At 36.4% G+C, this 22817-nt stretch overlaps 1 protein-coding gene and 1 pseudogene across 4 annotated transcripts in view; both read right to left on the bottom strand.

Moving 5' to 3' along the window:
- HOOK3 (hook microtubule tethering protein 3) overlaps window positions 1–22817 on the bottom strand; it is a 109750-nt gene that overhangs the window by 18920 nt on the left and 68013 nt on the right. For 3 of the 4 annotated variants that reach the window (XR_012002543.1, XM_025993691.2, XM_072763357.1), the window contains exons 12-16: window positions 20591–20701; window positions 19600–19687; window positions 14346–14415; window positions 11349–11489; window positions 4692–4779 (exon numbers count right to left, since the gene is read on the bottom strand). Coding sequence is in view for 3 of the 4 variants with exons in the window: in XM_025993691.2 (XP_025849476.1) it covers window positions 4692–4779; window positions 11349–11489; window positions 14346–14415; window positions 19600–19687; window positions 20591–20701 (498 nt within the window). In the remaining variant the exon portion in view is untranslated. The remainder of the gene's footprint in view (window positions 1–4691; window positions 4780–11348; window positions 11490–14345; window positions 14416–19599; window positions 19688–20590; window positions 20702–22817) is intronic. The other variant, XM_072763358.1, reaches the window with a different exon arrangement.
- LOC112916167 (peptidyl-prolyl cis-trans isomerase A pseudogene) lies at window positions 15274–16041 on the bottom strand (annotated as a pseudogene).

Below are 22817 nucleotides of genomic sequence, written 5' to 3' on the forward strand. Positions count from 1 at the left end.
CATCCGGCTCCCTGTTCAGCAGGGAGTCTGCTTCTCCCTCTGCCTCTGCCCCCTGGCTTGTGCTCTCTGTTACTCATTCTCTCAGAGAAATAAAATCTTTAATAAAAAAAAAAGAAAAAAAAAAAAAGATTCTCTCCCTCTTTCCCCCCAGTTCACATGTGTGGTTTTTCTCTCAAAACAACACACACATGGTCTCCTAAAAAGCAGGATATTAGGATTGGCCTAAAAATAAAAACTAATGGCATTTGATAAAGGACCACTAGGTTTAATAATTAAACTTAACATTTGTAAGGTACATATTATAAATGAATTTTATGAAACATTCCACTTTGAGATAAATTCAGCCAAACCCAATTAATACAGGCTTATAAAACAACCTGCCCAGTCAAAAGCAGCAGTGAAGGGGGTAAAACCTTCACACCAAGTTCTTGGATTTTCAGTCACCTGATTTATTTATTTATTTATTTATTTATTTATTTTTAAAGATTTTATTTATTCATGAGAGACACAGAGAGGGAGAGTTAGAGACACAGGCAGAGGGAGAAGCAGGCTCCATGCAGGGAGCTGGATGTGGGACTCGATCCCAGGACTCCAGGATCACATCCTGGGCTTAAGGCAGATGCTCAACCGCTGAGCCACCCAGGCGTTCCTCAGTCACCTGATTTAAAAATGACTATGTAACTGTTTATTCACACACATTGTAACAGAGCTCTGGAGTTTATCAAGTTTACTTCTTTGCTCAATATGTCAACTATACCAAGATCAATGGACTGCAAGGCCCCCTACAAGTGCTTCCCCCAAATATAAAAAAAAGGGGCAATAAACCCTGTTAACTTTTTTTTTTTAGATTTTATTTATTTATTCATGAGAGACAGAGAGAGAGAGAGGCAGAGGCAGAGGGAGAAGCAGGCTCCATGCAGGGAGCCGGATGCGGGACTCGATCCTGGGTCCCCAGGGTCACACCCTGGGCTGAAGGCGGCACTAAACTGCTGAGCCACTGGGGCTGCCCCCCTGTTACCTTTCAATTATTACTTTGTTTCTTCTTTAATACAGGCAGTAAAATGAAAATACTTTCTAAATACCTGTAATTTTGCATTTACATTTTGACTGGGCTCTAGCAGAATTAGTTTAAAAAATTTTTTTTAAAAAGATTTATTTATTTGAGACAGAGAGACAGAGAGAAAGAGAGAACACGAGAACACAAGCAGGGAGAGCGGCAGGCAGAGGGAGAAACAGAAAACTGCTGAGCATGAAGCCTGATGTGACTCTATCCCAGAACTCCGGATTATGACCTGAGCTGAAGGCAGATGCTTAACTGACTGAGTGAGCCACCTAGGTGCCCTGCAAAATTAGTTTTACCTGAGATAATACACAATAATTATCTCATGAATGGTTAATATACCAGGCACTGCACTAAAGTATATCATATGCAGTCTCATGTTAATCTCACAACTGTGAACAATATTAGACCCATCTTATAGGTGAGAAAGGTGAGACTGGGGAGACATTCCATAACTTTCAAGTGGCAGACCCAGAATTATACCCAGGTCTGAAAACAAAAAACAAAACAAAACAAAACAAAACAACCCAGGTATGCTAGACTCCAAAGTTTGTGCATGGTCTTTATTTCCATGCTTCTTATACTCCACCACCTCTCAACTGAAGACTGTTACTACTACAGAGGGGGCAGGAGGGGCCAGACTGCAATAGCAAGCCTCAAAATAATTTATAAAAATGTACTAATTAGGGTGGCTCAGTGGTTGAGCGTCTGCCTTCGGCTCATGGTGTGATCCCAGAGTATTGGGATTGAGTCCCACATCAGGCTCCCTGCATGGAGCCTGCTTCTCCCTCTGCCTATGTCTCTGCCTTTCTCTGTGTCCCTCATGAATAAATAAATAAAATCTTTAAAATAAACGTACTAATTATAATAAGGAGGTAGAGCAGAAGTGGGATGAGGGAAAAAATAAGAGCAGGTGTCTTTTTGGTTTGACTTGTTAAGTTTTCAATATCCTTTAAATATCTTAAGAGTAAAGGGCATAAACCTGTAAGGCAAATAATATATTCATTGCACATAAAATTCCTGTATTAAAAATTTCAATACCATAAATTATGATGGAAGAGAATGTACATAAATAAAAAATTTGCTCAATATATAGAAATGAATAGAAAGCCATACTTACAATAGCCTTTTGAGCAGAAACCATGCCAAGAGACAGAGAGGACATATTAGTATGAAGCAAACACAGCAGCCAATAGAAGGAACGATTTAGTAATTCATGAACAGAGGTAAAAGTTATACATTTTTTTAAAAAAATGTACATTTTTCTTTCTTCTATGGTCTCCTCATCCTGTCTTGTTCTCTTGAGTTTTATACACTGTGGCTAGCTCAAATTATCCATATGACTGGATATAACAATGCTTTTTCTGCTTCCATGCTAAAGATAAATGACATAAAAATAATAATAAAAATGTGTAAACCATCCTACTCTCTGACTTAGGGTCACATGAAAGGACTGTGCTTTTGGTAACAGAAATAGGCAGAAATTATGCTGTTCTTCAGAGAGGACCAGTTCCAACTGGTTGGTTGTCCTATGTACTACATATTCCTGAGATGCAGCACTATAGGTTAGTGAAAGAGAAGACAAAAACATCAAACATTTGCTGGGGGAAAGAACCACACCATTTATTTCTTCTCACCATTTTGAGGTATATCACAATAAAGGGAAGTTCTTATCTGAATCTTTTCTATATATATATAAAAGAACTCTAAGGAGATATATCTAAGAATTTAGAGCAACACATTTCTTTAGCATCTGGGCAGTTAAATAAACTAACTTATGCAAGGGGTACTTTCAGGGCTAGCATTTCACTTCTGAAGTGCTAATGGCACACAGCATATTTAATTAGATTTCATTACCACCACAGTGATACCTAAATCAGGCTATGCAAAATTACTTTTTAACAGAATAAACTCCTTCTGTACATTCTGCTACAAGTAAGTGAATCAAGTATGTATAATAGCTATGACTGTAGCACTAAGGTAGAGCTGATATGACTTCTTCGGCCATTCCTACAGACCACATGCCCTTCCCCTCTCTCCCATAACAAATCAACAAAAAGTCTCCTCAAAGTTTTGTAAACAAAGTTTATATTTACCTCAGTTTAAGGGATCTAGTGATTTTACTGAAGAAATCACTTTGGTTCATCTCTAATATCCTCTTACTTAGACTGAGATTTTAATACACTAATGTTGTTTTGCTTCACCTCTTTCTTGTTGAGCATTCTGGATTAAAAACATGTTTAAAAGTAAACCATGATATTTCAAACTAGTTCCATTTTAATAAGGGAATTAAGGTAGTTTAGATGTTGGTGACAATTTTAGGAACTAGGAATCAATTTGGGATCTAAGAAGGACTACCAACACACTAACTGAAGAATAAACTAAAGTCAGTGATCTTAGGAAGAGCATACTGCTAATAGAAGATAGATGTATATTTATGAAACTTATAAAATTAGGTCAATGATAAGCTTTTTTATCTAATATTCACAGGTTTTGAGTAATAGACTGGTCCCTTCATTGGTTCCTTTTGTTTTCATACGCTCCTACATTAACAAGGCTGGATAGAAATGATATATCTATGGTTCTGACAATTCTCCAAAAAGACTATCAGTGAAAGCAACTATGTAGATTTATACTCAAAGGCCAGAGTTTATAGAAAATTACACCAGCAATAATTAAACAAGAGCCAACTGTCTGAAGCAAAGATTGATCACTAAAATTAAGGCTTTCTTTCCTCCTCTTTACACTATTTTTGAACACTCTACAGTTGTAGTTCCACCGTATACTGCTTATTGAATGTAAAGGATTTGCAAAATTTAATTGACACTTCATTAGATACTCAGACTATGTGCTTCATAAGTACTGTGATAATTTAGACAGTGAGTATGAAAACATGAAAGTCCATCTAGTTCTTCTGGTTCAACACATTTAGTACATTCTAACATGAGCATGCCAGTCAAGCAGGCAAGGCTATGACAGATATGCAAAGTATAAGGGAATATTAAAAAAGGTCACTGAACTTATATTTGAGTGGGGCAGGGCTGAGGATAGTAAGAAGGATTCAGAAATTCTGAGATGGTTATTTTTAGGGATAGCATTATATTTAAAAATATAAATTACACATAAAAAATTTCTACTTGAACATGCTAATTTCTACTAGCATTTCGTTGTTGTTGACCTGAAGGAAAAACCCTATATTCTGAATACTGATATGAGTCCATTTATAACACAAAGCCTTGGGGAGCCTGAGTGGCTCAGTCAGAAGACCATGTGACTCTTGATCTCAGGGTCATGAGTTTGAGGCCCACAGTGGGTGTAGAGGTTAATGTAAGTGAATAATAAAAACTTAAAAAAAAAAAAAGTAGTTTCCCTACTTTCTAAAGCAAACAAATGAAAACCACCACCAATTAATTCCTTAGTAACTACAAATAAACTTCTAATTCCTAGCCGAGTGATTCCAAAACAGACAATGAAGTACTGTCTGGTCTTTTTCATAAGGAATGTTAGTAAAAAGAAAATATTGCTTCTTTCATATTACCAATGTAATTATAAATTATTTTGATAGAGACAATCAATTAAAAAATAACATTGTGAAACTGTTGCACCATAGTTGGCACACGTTAAAACTTACATCTTCTGCTTTTGAGCCTTGATCTTGTAAAGACTTTTGCAATTCTTCAACTTGTGACTGTACTTCCAGAAGTCTTTGATTTACCAGCCTAGAAATCAAATGAATAATAATTTTCCAAATCCAGACTTAATTATACCTTCTCCCTAGGTCGTCATATTGGTTAGAGAGACAGCATAACTCGCAAAACAAACCCTCATGTTAAGATAAATAGTAGAGCTCACTGTTCTGGTTGGTTATATTTTGTTTACTTAAAATTTCTATGATGATTTCAAATATGGTAGTTTAGTGGACATATTTTGTGGCACAAATATACTTGTTTACACATATCGAATTATTTGAAGCTCACTTCAATACATTTTTATTCAAGCTATGTATCAGGCACTATGCTCAGCCCTATGTTAAAAGATCCCTGTACTCAAGGAATTTAGTGAGGAAGCCAAATATTAAAATACAAGATAAATACTTCTACATAGTACATCGAGGTCCCAAAAAGGACTAACGACTGCTTGAAGCAGCAAGAACCTTACCTAATTGTGTGGAGGAGTTAGGCTTGACTGAACTGAGACCAGAATAAGAAATAAAAATACTTAAGTGATTAAGGGTGGAAAGCGGATTTAAGACAGAATTCACCATGTCCAAAGCCCACAAAAAAATAAGAGGGTATAAATGAGGTCAAGAATGGCATATCTAGAGCCTACTTAAAAAAATATTTTTTTTAAAAAAAGATTTTATTCATTTATTTGACAGAAAGCACAAGCAGGGGGAACAGAGGAGGGAGAGAGAGAAGCAGGCTTCCTACAGATCAAGGAGCCTAATGTAGAGCTGGATCCCCGGACCCTGCGATCATGACCTGAGTCGAAGGCAGACGCTCAACTGCTGAGCCACCCAGGCATCCCAAGAAAGATAAAGTCTTAAATGCTCACGTTAGATTGGCCATTTAAGAGATGACTGGTTATTTTAATAGGAAACACGTCAGTGAAGCCTGACCATCTTGAATTAATGACAAAACAGGACAATGAGTACTTAGGATGGAAACAGCCAGAAAATTCAATAAGCCATTATTTTTTTTTACTAAATAAACTAAGAAATTCTTACTATAAATGTTCCAAGTTCTGTAATTAGTGAAAATCACACTAAAAATTCAATCAAATCTATAGTAATAACTGATACTTCTCACATTGAGGAATTTGGGTGTTTTTTAAATAGTGAAGGAAAGATCTGAAAACCTATATTCTATATGGGGAGATACACAAATACATTACTAGTGACACTGTAGCTTTGTTCAATTTTTTCAGAAAGTAATATGGAAATATATTTCAAGCTATTAGAGTAGTTCAACTTAGCCACTTTTGAAATTATTTAGTCAATAAATATTGTAAACCTATTAGGCCTTGGTAATTACCATAAAATATAACAAAATATAAATATATAATAATAATAAAAATATAAAATATAGTAAGTCCATATCAAGATGTTCCTTGTAAGTATCTAAAAACAACTCCAATGTCCAGTAATGGCAAATATACAAATGAACACAGCAATATAACTGTTAAAGCGTGAAGTATACATAAATACACAAGTGAAGCTATTGGTGAGCTTGGCTCTGGTAGAGCCCTGACTGCAATAGGAAGCAGTGCCCCAACCCTTAAAGATAGCATGACCAACAGCAGTGTAGATACAGTATAGAACCAGCAGCTTGAAAAATGCCAAGGGCAGACTCGAGGGACACTAATTTGCTCCTCTTGGAATGTGTCCTAGAAAGATAGGCATCAGGCACAGACCCTTCCAGGCATAAGGGAACTGGCAAGTACCATTTTTCTTCGCTTGTCTTCCAGCACAAACATATAGCCACCACTCCTATTTAACTTCCTTGCACCAAGCACTGCCTCATGTTTCCACCTCTCACAGTCACGCTCCTCTTAGTCCTAGTGCTGCAGGCCCCTCCTGCAGAAGACTGGCACAAGCCCTGCTAACACCACATCTCCTAACCTGTGTGTTTTGTGGGACCTCTGGTCTCACTTGTGAGGCAGATCTCATTTCACAAGCATACCACTACACCCCTTGTTAAAACACTCCCCATCCCTGCTGGGGACCAAACACTGCCCACAAATAGGCAAAGAGAATATCTATAGACAATGGGAATGAAGGAAAAAGAGGTCAAGACTCATCAGCAGAGCACACATGTAGGAGACACTCCAAGAAGTGCCAGGCCCTGGGGAACAGGGGACACTGCAATACAGGACATCTTCTTCATAAGGCTATTATCATTATGAGCAAGAGAAGTAGCTGACTTTCCTACCAGAAATAGACACAGAAAATAAGGCAAAATGAGGAGACACAGAATATTTGCCAAATACAAGAACAGGACCAAACCACAGCAAGAAACCAAAGCAAGAGAGACATATGTAATAATATGCCTGACAAGGAATGTAAGTAATGACGATAAGGAAACTCACTGAATTTGAGAAAGGAATGGAGGACATCACTGAGACCCTTAACACAGCATTAAAAAGGAAGCAATCAGAAATGAAGTATACAATAAATGAAATTAAAAATACACTTGATGGAATAGCAGGCTAGATGAAGTAGAGGAATGAATTAATGACCTGAAAGAGCAATGGGAAGTAACCAAGTTAAGCAAAGGAGAAGAAAGAAAATTAAGCAAATTGATAATAGTCTTAGAAAACTCAGCAACTCCATCAAACATAATAATATCTGCATTATAGGGATCTCAGAAGAAGAAGAGAGAGCTGAGGGAGCAGAAAACTTATCTGAAGAAATAACAGCTGAAAACTTGCCCAGTCTGGGGGAGGAAACAGATATCAAGATCTAGGCGGCACAGAGATCCCGCCAAAAATCCAACTCAGAAAGATCCATACCAACACATATATTAAGATGGGAAGAGTTGGGGATAAAGAAAAAAAATTAAAAGTAGCAAGAGATAAGAAGACAGTTACATACAAGGGAAACCCCATAAGGCTATCAGCAGATTTTTCAGCAGAAACCTCGCAGGACATAAGGAGTGGCATAATATACTCAAAGTGTTGAAAGGGAAAAAAATATACTCTATCCAGCAGGACTGTCATTCAGAACAAAAGGAGAGATAAAGAGATTCTTAGACAAACAAAAGCTAAAGGAATTCATGACCACTAAACCAACCCTACAAGAAATACAAGAACAAATACAAGAAATACAAGAATAAATACAGGTCCCCAGAAAGGGGACTCTGAGTGGAAAGGAAGGGCCATAAGGGAGCATGAAAAGTAAAATACACAAAAGTAGTAAAAATAAATATTTCTGTAAAAATCAGTCAAAGGATTCATAAAAGGAAAGGATGTAAAATATGACACTATATGCCTAAAAGATAGGGTGGGGGGGAAGGAGTAAAAAATGGGTTTAAACTTAATATAAACTGCTATATGCAGAAGATACTATATACAAACCTAATGATAACCACAAATCAAAAATCAGTAATAGATATGCAAAGAATAAAGAGAAGAGAATCCAAATATATCACTAAAGAAGCCAACAAACCATGTAATAAAACAAAGGAAGAAAAGATCACAGAAAAACTATAGAAATAGCCACAAAACAAGTAACAAAATAGCAATAAATACACATGTATCAATAATTACATTGGTATAAATGGACTAAATGCTCCAATCAAAACAGGGTGACAGAGTAGATAGAAAAACAAGACCCATCTGGGGTGCCTGGGTGGCTCAGTGGTTGAGTGTCTGCTTTTGGTTCAGGTTGTGATCCTGGGGTCCTGGGATAGAGTCCTGCATCAGCCTCCCTACAGGGAGCCTGCTTCTCCCCTCTGCCTAAGTCTCTGCCTCTCTTTCTGTGTCTCTCATGAATAAATGTATTTATTTATTTATTTATTTATTTATTTATTTATTTATTTATTTATTTATTTATTTATGATAGAGAGAGAGAAAGAGAGAGAGGCAGAGACACAAGCAGAGGGAGAAGCAGGCTCCATGCACCGGGAGCCCGATGTGGGATTCGATCCTGGGTCTCCAGGATCGCGCCCTGGGCCAAAGGCAGGCGCCAAACCGCTGCGCCACCCAGGGATCCCATGAATAAATAAAATCTTTTTTTTTTTTTAAAAAAGGGACCCATCTAGATGCTGCCTACAGAAGACTCATTTCAGACCTAAAGTCACATGCACATTGAAAGTGAGGGGATGGAGAAACATTTATCATGCAAATGGATGCCAAAAGAAAGTCAGAGTAGCTTATAATGGAAAAGGTAGCTTTAAAACAAAGACTGTGTGGCCCAGCGGTTTGGCGCCTGCCTTTGGCCCAGGGCACGATCCTGGAGGCCCGGGATCGAATCCCACATCGGGCTCCCGGTGCATGGAGCCTGCTTCTCCCTCTGCCTGTGTCTCTGCCTCTCTCTCTCTCTCTCTCTTTGTGTGACTATCATAAATAAATTTAAAAAAAATTAAAAAACAACAACAACAACAAAAAAAACAAAGACTGTGGGGGTTTCACATAAGAGAAAAAGAAGAACAAAACCCAAACCCAGGAAATGGAATGAAATAAAAAAGATCAGAGCAGCTTTAAATGATATACAAACTAAAAAAACCATTAGAACAAATCAATGAAACCAAGAGGTTTTTTTTTTTTAAGATTTTATTTATTCTTTTGAGAGGTAGAGGAGAGCATGCATGCACGTGCATGAGCAGGGGAAGGGGCTGAGGGAGCAGCAGACTCCCTACTGAGCAGGGAGCCAGATGTGAGGCTCCATCCCAGGACCCTGAGATCATGACCTGAGCTGAAGGCAGACGCCTAACTGACTGAGCCAGCCAGGTTTTTGTTTATTGCAGCATTATTTACAAGATCCAAACTATGGAAATAGCCAAATGCCCACTGATAGCTGAATGGATGAAGAGTTGGTATATATAAAATGGAATAACTGTCATAAAAAAGAATGACACCTTGCCATTTGCAATGACATGGATAGAAAGAATAATGTTAAGTGAAATAGAGAAAGACAAATACTATATGATTTCATTCATACGTGGAATTTAAGAAACAAAACAAATGAGCAAAGAAAAAAGAGACAAACCAAAAAACAGACTCTTAACTATAAAGAACACACTGATGGTTATCAGAAGGAGAATGGATGTGGGAATGCGGGAAAGAAAGGATTGGGATTAAAGTGTACACTGATCATGATGAAAACATAAAGATAAAATTAGTAAAAAGAACAAACACAATACTAAGTTGTAAACAGCTGTAAATGTCATCAGAATTTAGTAAAAAGAACAAACACAATACTAAGTTGTAAACATCTGTAAATGTCATCAGGATTTAGGAGGTAATCTGTCATCTACATCATGAGAGCTGTGTCAATGACAAGTAGTTGTTTTGTTTCTGATGAGAGAAGACTGATAGCTGTAAGGCCTGTGAGAAACAATGCAAAGCATTATAAAGGAAGTTGTCGGTGTCAATTTACTGGAAAAAAATTAGGGTACAGAGAAGGGCTTCCTGAACGATGGCTAAAACAGAGCCCAGAGGCAAAGGATGATGGAGGTCAACAGGGTGTTCTCAGTGTGGGACCGCATGATGGCCAGCTGATTTCTGCAATTCCCTTTCTCCTCTTTTCATTTAAAACTTTTTCTAAGTATTTTTTAAAAGTACTCATTTTCTATGCTCTTACAACTGATATAAAACTATTTTCCTTTAATTTATACTTAATTATGCTCTACTAATCATCCTGGTATTTATACTGCTTGCTGATTCTACCTCAGCAGCTTTAAAACTTAAGGTGCCAAGAAGGGCAGGACATGTAAAATTGTCCTAACAGTACTGACTCACAAGAATGACTCATATCTGGAAAATGCCAAATCAATAAGACATAATAAAGAATCTGTAATATCAGGCAAACTATGAAACCATTAATAAAAATGTCAAATCCCTCAAAAATAACAGTGTATCACAGCACTAAGGAAAGGAAAAGACATCATATGTTTGGTATCTAAGAAACATTTCCAAAAAAGAAAAGAAAGATTGTCACAACAGGATGTAAAATTAGTCCTTTCCAGAGTAAGCTACTGCTTTATAAAGTAGCTTTGAATGACTGCCTAATGCAATACACTGAAAACTTAGAAGCAGAAAAGTGGTTTTCTTGTATAATTTGCAGATTCTAAATTCTCATAATTGTTTATAAGATGAAAGACATTTTTTCAGGGTCCCAAGAAATAAGAGCTTGTTGTTGTTGTTGTTGTTGTTGTTTTTAAAAGCTCTTGTTTGTGGGGAAGAGGGGGGGAAGCTCTTGTCAATTCAGTTTTGATGGATCCTATTTTTCTCATATTAACTGATCCTTCAATACCTTAGCTTATAAAAACAGGGTAAACTTTATTAATCTGATAATATATACAACTGAAATTGTGAAAGACTGAATTAATGATCAGATTTTTTTTAATCCTCTAATTTTAATTAGAAAGAGAAAAGGGGAAATAAAGAGGAAATGTTGTTGTTGTAAAGAGGCACAATACTTTTCCACAATGGATTAAAGTCCTCTTAAAATGGAATGGAATAACATATTATCAGTTTTCAAAATATAATTCAAATCTTTAAGGTAATCAAAATCAAAGAAAACAGAGAAAACTGGTGTCTACATGCTGCCATCTATATTCATTCCTACCTATTCTCTGTCTCCAACTCATTCTTGCGCAGATTTGCATCATCCAGAAGACTCTGCAATAAGGCTATTTTTTCATTGTCTGAACCCTCTTGGTTAATTTTTAACATCTTATTCTCATGTTGAAGACGAATAAGTTTCTCCCTAAATTATCAAAAAAAAAAAAAAAAAAAAAAAGCCTGATTATGTGGCACATCAAAACAATATCGTTATAAAATCCAGCTATGCACAATTACAGATTTAATACATAGGACAGAAATGAAAAACAAAATACCTGCAAAGAATTTAGCTCTTGTAACTGGCTAAGACATTACATTTCAGGTCTTGAGTACTTTCTTTTCAGAATGAATAATCTGAAGATAACAGCATCCAAACACCCAAATACCATGATTTGTAATGACTGATATCAAAATTTTTTTTCTTTTTGGTTTAGATGTTTAAGCTAGGAGTGCATTGATATATTTCTTCTTTGGTTTGTATCCAAAAATACAATCTCTAATGCTTTGCTCTTGAAATGCTAATTACTTGGTGTCAAGATATAATATTCAATGAAGAATGCCTTCAAAATATGCAGTCCCCCCATTCCAATAAAAATGTTAAATTGTATTCTTGCTAACAAGCTGTATTATCAGAGCTTATCTGCTATTTACACTTATTCACAATCTTTTCATATCATTAAATATATGTTAATGATAATACTTTAAATGACAAGTTAAATAATATAGATGAATTGTTAATTATTTAATCAATATCCAATTATTTCAAATTTGACAGTTACTAATTCTGAGCTTTAACATGCTAGTAACAATCAGCTTTATTGGTTATTTCCTTAGGATTAATTTCTAGAAAGGGGACTTAAGGGTTGAGACACAGGCACATTTAAGATTTATTTATTTATTTATTTTTGTGTGAGAGAGGAGAGAGAGAGTGAGAGTGAGAGAACACGAAGAAAAGGGCAGAGAGAAAAGCAGACTCCCCATTAAGCAGGGAGCCAGACATGGGGCTTGATCCCAGGATCCTGAGATCATGACGTGAGCTGCAGGCAGATGATTAACCGAGTCACCCAAGCACTGAAGAGATAGGCACCTTTGTAGACAATATCCACATTCTGCCAAACTGCTCAAAGGAAAAGTTGTATCACCACAAGAGGAAAAAAAAAAAAAAAGAATTATGTGTGGTGATGAATGTTAACTAAACTTACTGCGGTGATCGTTTCACATTATAGACATATATGAAATCATCATGGGGACACCTGGGTGGCTCAGTGGTTGAACGTGTCTTTGGCTCAAGGCATGATCCCGGAGGTCCGGGATCAGGTCCCACATTGGGCTCCCTGCATGGAGCCTGCTTCTCCCTCTGCCTTTGTCTCTGCCTCTCCGTTGTCTCTCACGAATAAATAAATAAAATTTAAAAAAAATCATCATGTTGTACACCTTCAACTAAAACAATATTGTATCTCATCTCTTTTACCATTTCATTTTCTTGACAGCTCTTCGGGAAACAGTATATTTAAATTTGTACTGAGTCATTCTCAAAAAAAGCCATTTTATTTGTTGAATATCATTTTTCTTTTTCCTCAGGTTAAAAATCCAACTCCATAACCTAAAAGCATCCTTGTTTTAATTTTTATTTATTTCTTTATTAATGAGATAGAGGAGGCATACATGTATGAGTGCAAGGAGGGGGAGAGGGAGAGAGAGAATCTTAACCAGATTCCACACCTAACATAGAGCCTGACACAAGGCTTGAGCCTGTGACCCTAAGATCATGATTTGCTGAGTGGAAATTGAGAGTCAGACACTTATCTGACTGAGCCACCCAGGTCCCCCCCCCAAAAAAATTGTTTTTTATTTTTTTGGTATAGCCATGTACTTAGAAGCATCTATAAATAATAAATGTTCATTCATTCTACAAATATTATTCCTCCAAAAATAAAGTACCGCATCAGATGGTAGAAAAGTGAGATATACAAGGTGCCTCCATTGTTGGTGTTGCATTATATTCCTTTTGTTTATCCTCTTTAAATAAATGCCAACAACATAAATTAAGAGTTTTCATTTATTATTATTCATTTACAATATATATAAATAACGTCATTTATATATACTGAATGCCTATGGTAACTTTCAGAGTTCATAAAGTTCTTAGACAACCATTATTTCATTTAATACCCTCAAAAATGTTACGAAAAATCAAGACCACTGTCTATTTTAAATGGGGGCAAACAGTCCCAAAGAAGGTAAACCAATATTCAGGGTTAATCATTCTCCTTCTGCTGGATACTTGGTGCTTCTCCCCCTAACTTTTCATTCTTACATATCAAGCCAGGTATATTGAAATAAATAGAATTTTAAAAACACTATGACTAAATAAGAATGTAAGGTAATATTGAGGGAAGAGTAGTAGAGATGGGGATATACTTCTGTCTACTCCAATATAGCTTTCCCAGACCACTTCATGCAGTTAATAGATAAAATATTTTTTTTTAAAGATTTTTATTTATTCATAAGAGATACAGAGAGAGAGGCTGAGATACATGCAGAGGGAGAAGCAGGCTCCATGCAAGGAGCCCAATGTGGGACTCAATCCTGGGACTCCAGGATCATGCCCCAGGCCAAAGGCAGGCGCCCAACCACTGAGCCACCCAGGCGTCCCAAAAGATAAATATTGGGATCCCTGAGTGGCGCAGTGGTTTGGCGTCTGCCTTTGGCCCAGGGCGCGAAAAAGTGATCCCTGGAGGGGTGCCTGGATGGCTCAGTCAGTTCAAACGGCTGCCTTTGGCTTGGGTCATGATCCTGGGGTCCTGAGATGGAGCCCCAAGTCAGGGTCCCTGCTCAGCGGAGAGTCTGCTTCTCCCTCAGCTGCTCCCCCTGCTTGTGCTCTCTCTCTCAAATATATAAATAAAATATTTAGAAAAACCTGATCCTCTTTATATTGTAGAGGGGTTAAGTTTCCTCCAGGAATGTTACACAATACAACTGTGTTTCATGATCTCCTTACCTGATTTCAGGTGTAACAATCTCTGCTGCCAGACTATCTGAAGATTCTTGACTTCCCAGAGGCATTAAGCCTATAAATATACAAACATTGATACAAGGTTTAAGAGAGAGATGAAATCAGACAAACCATAAAGGACTCTTAATCATAGAAAACAAACTGAGGGTTGTTGGAGTAGAGGTGGGTGAAGGGATGGGGTAACTGGGTGATGGACATGAAGGAGGGCACATGATGTAATGAGCAGCGGGTGTTATATAAGACGGATGAGTCACTGGCTCTGCCTCTGAAATCGATATTATACATTAATTAACTGAATTTAAATTAAAAAAAATATAAAAGTAAAATAAAGAGAAAGCACATTGATTTCCTTTAGTTTTACATGAAACCTTACTTTAAGCATTAATTTTAACATTTAGAATCTTCATTTTAGTTAACTAAAAGACCATACAAGTTGCCTTATGTTATCATCATCATTTTAACCATTTTGAAATGTACAAATGAGTGGCAGCAACTACATTCATTATGCTGTGGAACCATCACCGCTACCTATTTCCAAACTCTTCACCCCAAAACATAAATTTTGTAACCATTAAATAACTCCCTACTCTGTTCTTCCTTAGCCCCTCATAACCTTTATTATACTTTCTGTCTCTCAATGAACCTGAACAGCCTAGATACCTCATATAAGTGTGACAATACCAGTATTTATCCTTCAGTGCCTGAGTTACTTTGCTTAGCGCAATGTTTTCTTTTCTTCTTTCTTTCTTTCTTCTTTCTTTCTTTTCTTTCTTTCTTTTTTTTCTCTTTCTTTCTTTCTTTCTTTCTTTCTTTCTTTCTTTCTTTCTTTTTTCAGTCTTTTATCACTGAGTATTTTTCAAAAAAAAAAATTTCATCATCATAAACTGAACTCTGCAATCCAGCTAGACCTGGGGAAAGGAACCACGGAGTCTGCAGAACTGCAGTGAGAGTGCGGAGACTCTGGGCTATTTCAAGCAGGTGGGGGTGGAGGGGCACTCTCCTGAGCTAAAGGAATGGTCTGGAAGTTCAGATAAAACAGGAGTTAGATTCATCAGATCTGTCCACAGTCGGCGATGGTGATCTTCTTGCTGGGCTTGCCATTCCTGGACCCGAAGCGCTCCATGGCTTCCACGATGTTCATGCCTTCCTTGACCTTGCCAAAAACCACATGCTTGCCATCCAACCACTCAGTCTTGGCGGTGCAGATGAAAAACTGGGAACAGTTTGTGGTCCAGCGTTGGCCATGGACAAGATGCCAGGCCCCGTGTGCTTCAGGATGAAGTTCTTGTCATCAAACTTTTCCCCGTAGATGGACTTGCCGCCAGTGCCATTATGGCGTGTGAAGTCCCCACCCTGGCACATAAATCCTGGGATAATCCTGTGAAAGCAGGAACCTTTGTAACTGAATCCCTTCTCTCCAGTACTCAGAGCACGAAAGTTCTCTGCTGTCTTTGGAACTTTGTCTGCAAACAGCTCGAAGGAGACGCGGCCCAAAGGCTCGCCGTCCATGGCGATGTCAAAGAACACGGTGGGGTTGACCATTGCTGGACGGTGAGGGCGGCTCCGGGGCGGCGTCGTCTGCCAGCTTAATGTTTTCAAACCTCAAATGTGTAGCAGAATTTACCAGAACTTCATTCCTTTTCATGACCAAATAATACCCATTACACACACGACATTTTGATTTTCTTGAACCATTCATCTGCTGAGGAACATTTAGGTTGTTTCCATCTTTTGGGTATTGTGAACTAGCATCTGCTTGAGTCCTTTTTCATTTTTAAATTCTTTTGGATATTTACTTTGAAATGGAATTGCTGGATCATACGGTAAGTTTAACTTATTAAAGAACTGAACTCTTCCACCAGAGGCTCCCCATTTTACATTCCTTACAGCAATGCATGAGGGTTCTAATTTCTCCATGTGACTCCCAAGAATTATTTTTCTTTCTCTTTTTTGGGTAAGAATCCATTCCAAATGGATATGAACCATCTCACTGTGGTTTTGATTTGCATTTCTCTAACGATGTTGCTATTGAGCATCTTTTCATGTGCTTTTTGGCCATTTGTGTATATTCTTTGGAGAAATATCTATTCAAGTCCTTTGACGATTTGTGAGCTTAGTTGTTTTTTGCTGTTGTTGAGTTGTATAAATTCCTTATATATTCTGGATATCAATCACTTATTAAATATAGGATTCACAAATATTTTCTCCCCATTTTATGGGTTGCCTTTCCACTATCTGGGCTCTCTGTTCTATTCCATTTGTTTATAGGTCTGTCCTTATACCCATAGCCACTGCTTTGATTGCTACCATTTTATTAAGTTTTGAAATAATTAGGGTAAATTCTCCAACTTTTTTTTTTTTCTTCAAGACTATTTTGGCTAACCTGAGTCTCTTGACATTCCATATGCATTTTAGGATGGGTTTTTCTTTCTTTTATTTTTAAAGACTTTATTTATTCATGCAAGACACAGAGACATAGGTAGAGGAAGAAGCAGGCTCCCTTTGGCGAGCCCAATATGGGACTCAGTCCCAGGACCCCAGGATCACGACCTGAGCCAAAGGCAGACACTCAACCACTGAACCACCCAGGTGCTCCTAGGATAGGTTTTTCTATTTCTGCAAAAAAAAAAAAATGCCAATAATATTTTAATAAGGATTGCACTGAATCAATAGGTTTATAGTTTTCAGGGTGCAAGGCTTGCCTCCTTGGTTAAATTTATTCCCAAGTATTTTATTCTTTTTGATCTTATTGTAAATAAACTTTTCTTAATTTCCTTTTTTGTATTGTTCATTATTAGTGTGCGCACACAGAATTATTTTTGCAGCTAATGTAACTGAGTTGTCTCCTCAAACTTTGCTGAATTCATTTGATTAGTTCTAATAGGTATTTTTTGCTTTGGTGATCATGCCATCTGCAGAGATACTTTTAGCTCTTCCTTTCCAATTGACTTAAAAAATTTTTGGTCTAAAAAAATTTTTTTTTGGTCTAATTGCTCTGTCTAGAACATGGTGTGCTCTGTTGAATAGAAGTACAGAAGTTGTAGTAGCTGGTATCATTCATTGTCTTGCTTCTGATTTTAGAGGTAAAGCTTTCAGTCTTTTATCACTGAGTATGATGTGCACCATGGGTTTTTCATATATGGCCTTTACTGTGTTGTGGAAATTTCCTTTCTAGTTGTCCTTCTAATTTATTGAGGCTTTTCATGTTTTTTTTTGTGTGTATGTTTTACGATGAAAGGTGTTAGATTTCGTCAAATGCCTTTTCTGCATCAATTGATCAGGTGTTTTTTTTCCTCCATTCCATTCATGTGGTATACTATATTGATGTCTAGATGTTTATCCTTATGTGAATTCCATGCTTTTCAATTATTGTAGCTCTATAGTAAGTTCTGAAATCAGAATGTGTGAGTTCTTCAACCTTTTGCTTTCCAAGACTTTTTTTTGGTTTTTAGCTCCTTAGTATTTTCATATAAATTGTTGGATCAGCTTGTCAATTTCTATAAAAGAAATCTGCTTAGAATTTGGCATTATACTGAATCTTTAAATGAATAAAGAGAACTGCAATCTTAACTAGAGTGAACTTTCTGATACCTGAACATGGACTATTTCTCCATATATCTAGATCTTTATCTTGGCAATGATTTATACTCTTCGGTGTACAAGTCTTAACACTTCTTTGTTAAACCATTCCTAAGCATTTTATTCTTTATGATACTACTGTAATTCCATTTTCTGTTTACTGGGAGTACACAGAAATATAACTGGATTTATTATTATTATTATTTTAAATATTTTATTTATTTATTCATGAGAGACACAGAGAGAGAGGCAGAGACATAGGTAGAGGGAGAAGCAGGCTCACCACGGGAAGCCCAATATGGGACTTGATCCCAGGACCCCGGGATCACCACCTGAGCCAAAGGCAGGCACTCAACCACTGAGCCACCCAGGCACCCCTATAACTGGATTTATATACTGACCTTGTATCTTGAGACTTTGCTGAACTCATTTACTAGTTCTATGGTATTTTTTTTTTTACATCCTCCTTTCCAATTTGACTGCATTTCTTTTTCTTGCCTGACTGCACTGCTTAGAACCTGATACCATGGTGAAGAGAGCTGTCCAATTATCAATAGAAACAACAAAGAGGGGTTAAAGGCAAAATGCAGTGGGTAGAAGGAATGAGGAGAAAAAGGAGGGTATAGTCAGAGGAAAGGAAGAATCCCAGTTTTGGGTAACCGAAAAGTCAAGGGCTGGTTATTAGTGCAGAAATGAACAAACTGTGAAGCTGGACAAGTCACTGTTCATGCTCCACATCTGCCAGCATGATGACAGAAGTGGTAGGGACTAACTCTGAACTAAGCGCTGCTTCTCTCCTGTGAGAAGAGCAGAATTCTACCTGAGACAGAAGCCCTGGAATGCACTAATAGCCACTCCACATCTCAAGTGGAAAAAAAAAAAAAACCAACACTGACTTAGAAAGCTTGACTTTTAAAGAGGTCAAAAACAACTTTCTAGAATAGGGACGCCTAAGTGGTTCAGTCAATTAAGCGTCTGCCTTTGGCTTAGGTCATGGTCCTAAGACCAAGTCCCACTCAGGCTTCCTGCTCAGTGGGGAGCCTGTCTCTCCCTCTGCCTCTGCTGCTCCTTCTGCTTATGCTCTCTCTCTCTTAAATAAATAAATAAAATCTTAAAAAAAAAACCAAAACAAAACCAACTTTCCATAATAAAACTTTCCAAGTTTATTATTAACACAGATGGATTTAACAAATGTTTATGCTTTTGATCTAATAAAGTTCAAATATTTAAAAACAATTAAAACAAAGTAGGAAAGTAAATCTGGTCTCATAACTTGCCCTATTTGCCATAAAATATGGCAAGAGTTTAGAATTTCTATCAACCTCATGCCTGTTCACTAATTTTTCATTTTCATCCATTGGTGCAAGTACCTTAAAATGAATCTAAAATCTCTCTCTCTTTTTTTTTAAATTTATGTTTTTTGAGAAAGAGAGCACACAAAACAGGGGGAGGGCAGAGAGATAGAAACCTTAAGCAGAATCCTTGCTGACCATGGAGCCCAATGTGGGGCTTGATCCCAGGACACTGAGATCATGACCTGAACCAAAATCAAGAATTGGCCACTTACCCAGCTGAGCCACCCAGGTGCCCCTGAATCTAAAATTTCTACTGATACCATATGAAATTAGTAATCTTGCTTAGGCTAATGCAGTATTTTCACCTTGAGTTGTGAGCTGTCCTTCTTGAGCCTGTACACAACGAAGTTCTTCAATGGTTTCCTTCAGAGAATCCCTTTCCGTCCTTAACCTCTGGAGGAATATTAAAAAGAAGGAAAATTAGCTTTAAGTTTTATGAATTTATTCATCAGCGTCTTTACCTTACCTAAGATAATGGTGAACAGCAGGGAAAATGGGCATGGTTCACCTTTTGATCTTCCATTAAAAAATCATAAAAGGAAAAAATTACAACAAACTTTTTCCCATTTAACAATAATGAATATCTACAATGTGCAAGGCAGTATGTTATCCATAGTTAAACATGAGAAATATAAGTGTCTACTCTCATTAACATAAGTACATTACATAAATAACATTCCCTTCATAGACATAAAACAATCAAACAGCAAATACTTTAAATATTCATAAACCATTAAAAAGTAAAAATATTTGGGCAGCCCAGGTGGCTCAGTGGTTTAGCACCACCTTCAGTCCAGGGTGTGATCCTGGACACCCAGGATCGAGTCCCACGTCAGGCTCCCTGCATGGAGCCTGCTTCTCCCTCTGCCTGTGTCTGTGCCTCTCTCTCTGTGTCATTCATGAATAAATAAATAAAATCTTAAAAAAAAAAAGAGTAAAAATATTTTTAAAAGATTCAAAATATGCTAAACAAAAAGAATTGGGTCCTCTGTATTAATTCTATAGAAAACAGAAAACACATATTTATAGAAAGTCATGAGTAGAACAATGTATAAGAAGTAACAGTGGTAGAAAACATAAAAATATACAAAAGAAATTAGAATGGAAGTAAAAATATTCTTTTACTCTTTTAGATTTATTCCTGAAACAAAAATGTAGATCTTGTATAATTTAAAAACAAACAGGAATTCTCATTTTAAAATTTACAAACAGAAGGAATTAATGTAGTCAAAACATGAATTAGGTATCATTGTTTTAATTTTAGCAGTGTTCAAAACCAAAATATCTTATACTCACATCCTTTTCTTTTTGAAGACTGTCAACCTTTTCTTTTAGCCGCTTATATTCAAAATCTAATTTATCTGCTTTCTTCGATTCTTCAGATAATCTATTTTGTAGTTCTACTACCTGATTCAGAAAGGTACCATTAATTTGTGTAATTTGAAACATTAAAATGTTCATTATTTTCTTCTGAAGAGCTATGAAAACTTCCTCCCCCACAAATACTCAAAAACATGTGTATGATATAGCAGCCTACCCTAACAGAGAGAACTAGTAACAAAAATCAGCTCAGACATTACAGGTTCTAAAACCAGAATATCCGGAATAGCAATGTACAAAACTATGAAAGAACTATTAGCTGGAAAAATCAGTAAGGAAGCTTGCCTGTCTTAAAGTGAGAGCTCTGGGTTTAATGAAGAGTAACTTGAAATTTCAATTCTAACTATGGCCTGCTACTATGTAAATTTGTTTCCATTTCTACCACATGCCTTATCTGGCAAATCCTAACGCAAGCAATTAATTTAAAGTAATCTTGGTTGACAGTGCTGTGAAATATCTAGCAAAAACAGAACATATGTTGTCTGGAGAAACACAACATCAGCTCCAACCCTCCAAGTATTCCCGAAGATAAAGATGAGCCAAATGAAAGAGCAAAGGCTATAAAGAAGTCCCTATGAATACCAGCTAGAAAACCAGTAACAGAAACAACAACAACAAAATAGCAGAATAAGACCTATAAAGATTTTAGATTGGAATTATCAGTTACAAAATATGAGGTTTAATAAGTAAAGAAAATAAAGACAAATCAAAATTATGAAAGGGAGATGATCGGGCAGGTGTGAAAGAACACTTAAAGAGAACTTGTGGAAAGAAAAATGCTATCACTGAAAAACAAAGTATATTAAGCCACAGATCAAAACGGGCAGAGAGAATTCATGTATAGAATTGTACTGCAATATTTCTTGTTGTAGATTCCTATGTATTTTGTTTGTAATTCATTGCTAATACTATCTCTGGTGTCCTTCTTTAGTTCCAAACCAAAGTTCAGGCATTCTTTTCTTCAAATAATGTCTTTCTGTAATTCTTGCTGTTCTCTCTTCTGAAACTCTAAATCATCTCATTTTAATGTTTTTAGATTTCACATATAGTTTCTCTAGGGTTTATTTATTTTGGTTAATTTCTCAGTCCACATTCAAGTTCACTAATTCTTTCAACTTTATTGTATGTTGAAAATTTCATAATAAATTATTAAGTAGAAATGTATCCAGCAAAAAAACTTGGTGTATAGAGCTGTTCAAGTAAAACTTCTTCAACTCATTTTAAGCTAATATATAGTTTTGATGCCAAAATCAGATCAGGAAAGTATGAGATAGAAAACTTCAAGTGAATCATAGGGGAAAAAGATTCTAATTAAAATGAACAAAGCAAATCTAACAATGTGAAAACGATAATCTGCAGTAACTCTACGAGGTTTAAATCAGGAATACAAAGATGGTTTAAGCATCAATAATCAGTTAATATAACTCATCATATTCATAGAAAGGGGAAGCAGTATAGGAGTCTCTCCATAGTGCAGGAAAAGGGGTTCATTAAATTCAACATCCATTTAAGATAGACACTCTGAATAAAATGTGCTAATAATATACAGGTAAAACATTTAAAGCATTCTGTACAAAATAGACAAGAAATGATTGCCTACTACAATTACTTCTATTCATACTTGTATTATAGGTCGAACATGCTGATTAAGAAGGAAAAAAAGGGTATGGAGTAGAAAGAAACAAGACTGCTTTTATTTGTATATGACTTCTGATGAGAGATCCTACAGACATCAGAATAATATGAAATGCTGGCATAGTTGTAAAATGAACATAACAATCAATTTCAATCATATAAATGAGCAACAAATGGAAAATGGTATCATTTCTTTTGCTAATCACAGTTACAAAATCTGAAGGTACCTAAGAGTAAATATAACAAAATATGTACATAACAGAATTATAAAACTTAGCTGAAAGACATTGAGGACCTAAACAAATGTAAAGATATATTCACCAATAGAAACATTCATTGCCATAAAGATGTCAATTCTCCCCTAAATTATCGATAGAGTCAATGTAATTCCAATTCCCAAAGGTCTGGGGCATAAAAGGGAAAGAAAAGGTCTCATAGACAGTTTTGAAAAAGAATGAGATGTGGGGCTATATATTATCAAATATCAAAATTATTAAAAACATATAGA

Source organism: Vulpes vulpes, chromosome 7 (genome assembly GCF_048418805.1).
Source record: "Vulpes vulpes isolate BD-2025 chromosome 7, VulVul3, whole genome shotgun sequence".
In the NCBI taxonomy this organism is placed as follows: Eukaryota; Metazoa; Chordata; class Mammalia; order Carnivora; family Canidae; genus Vulpes; species Vulpes vulpes.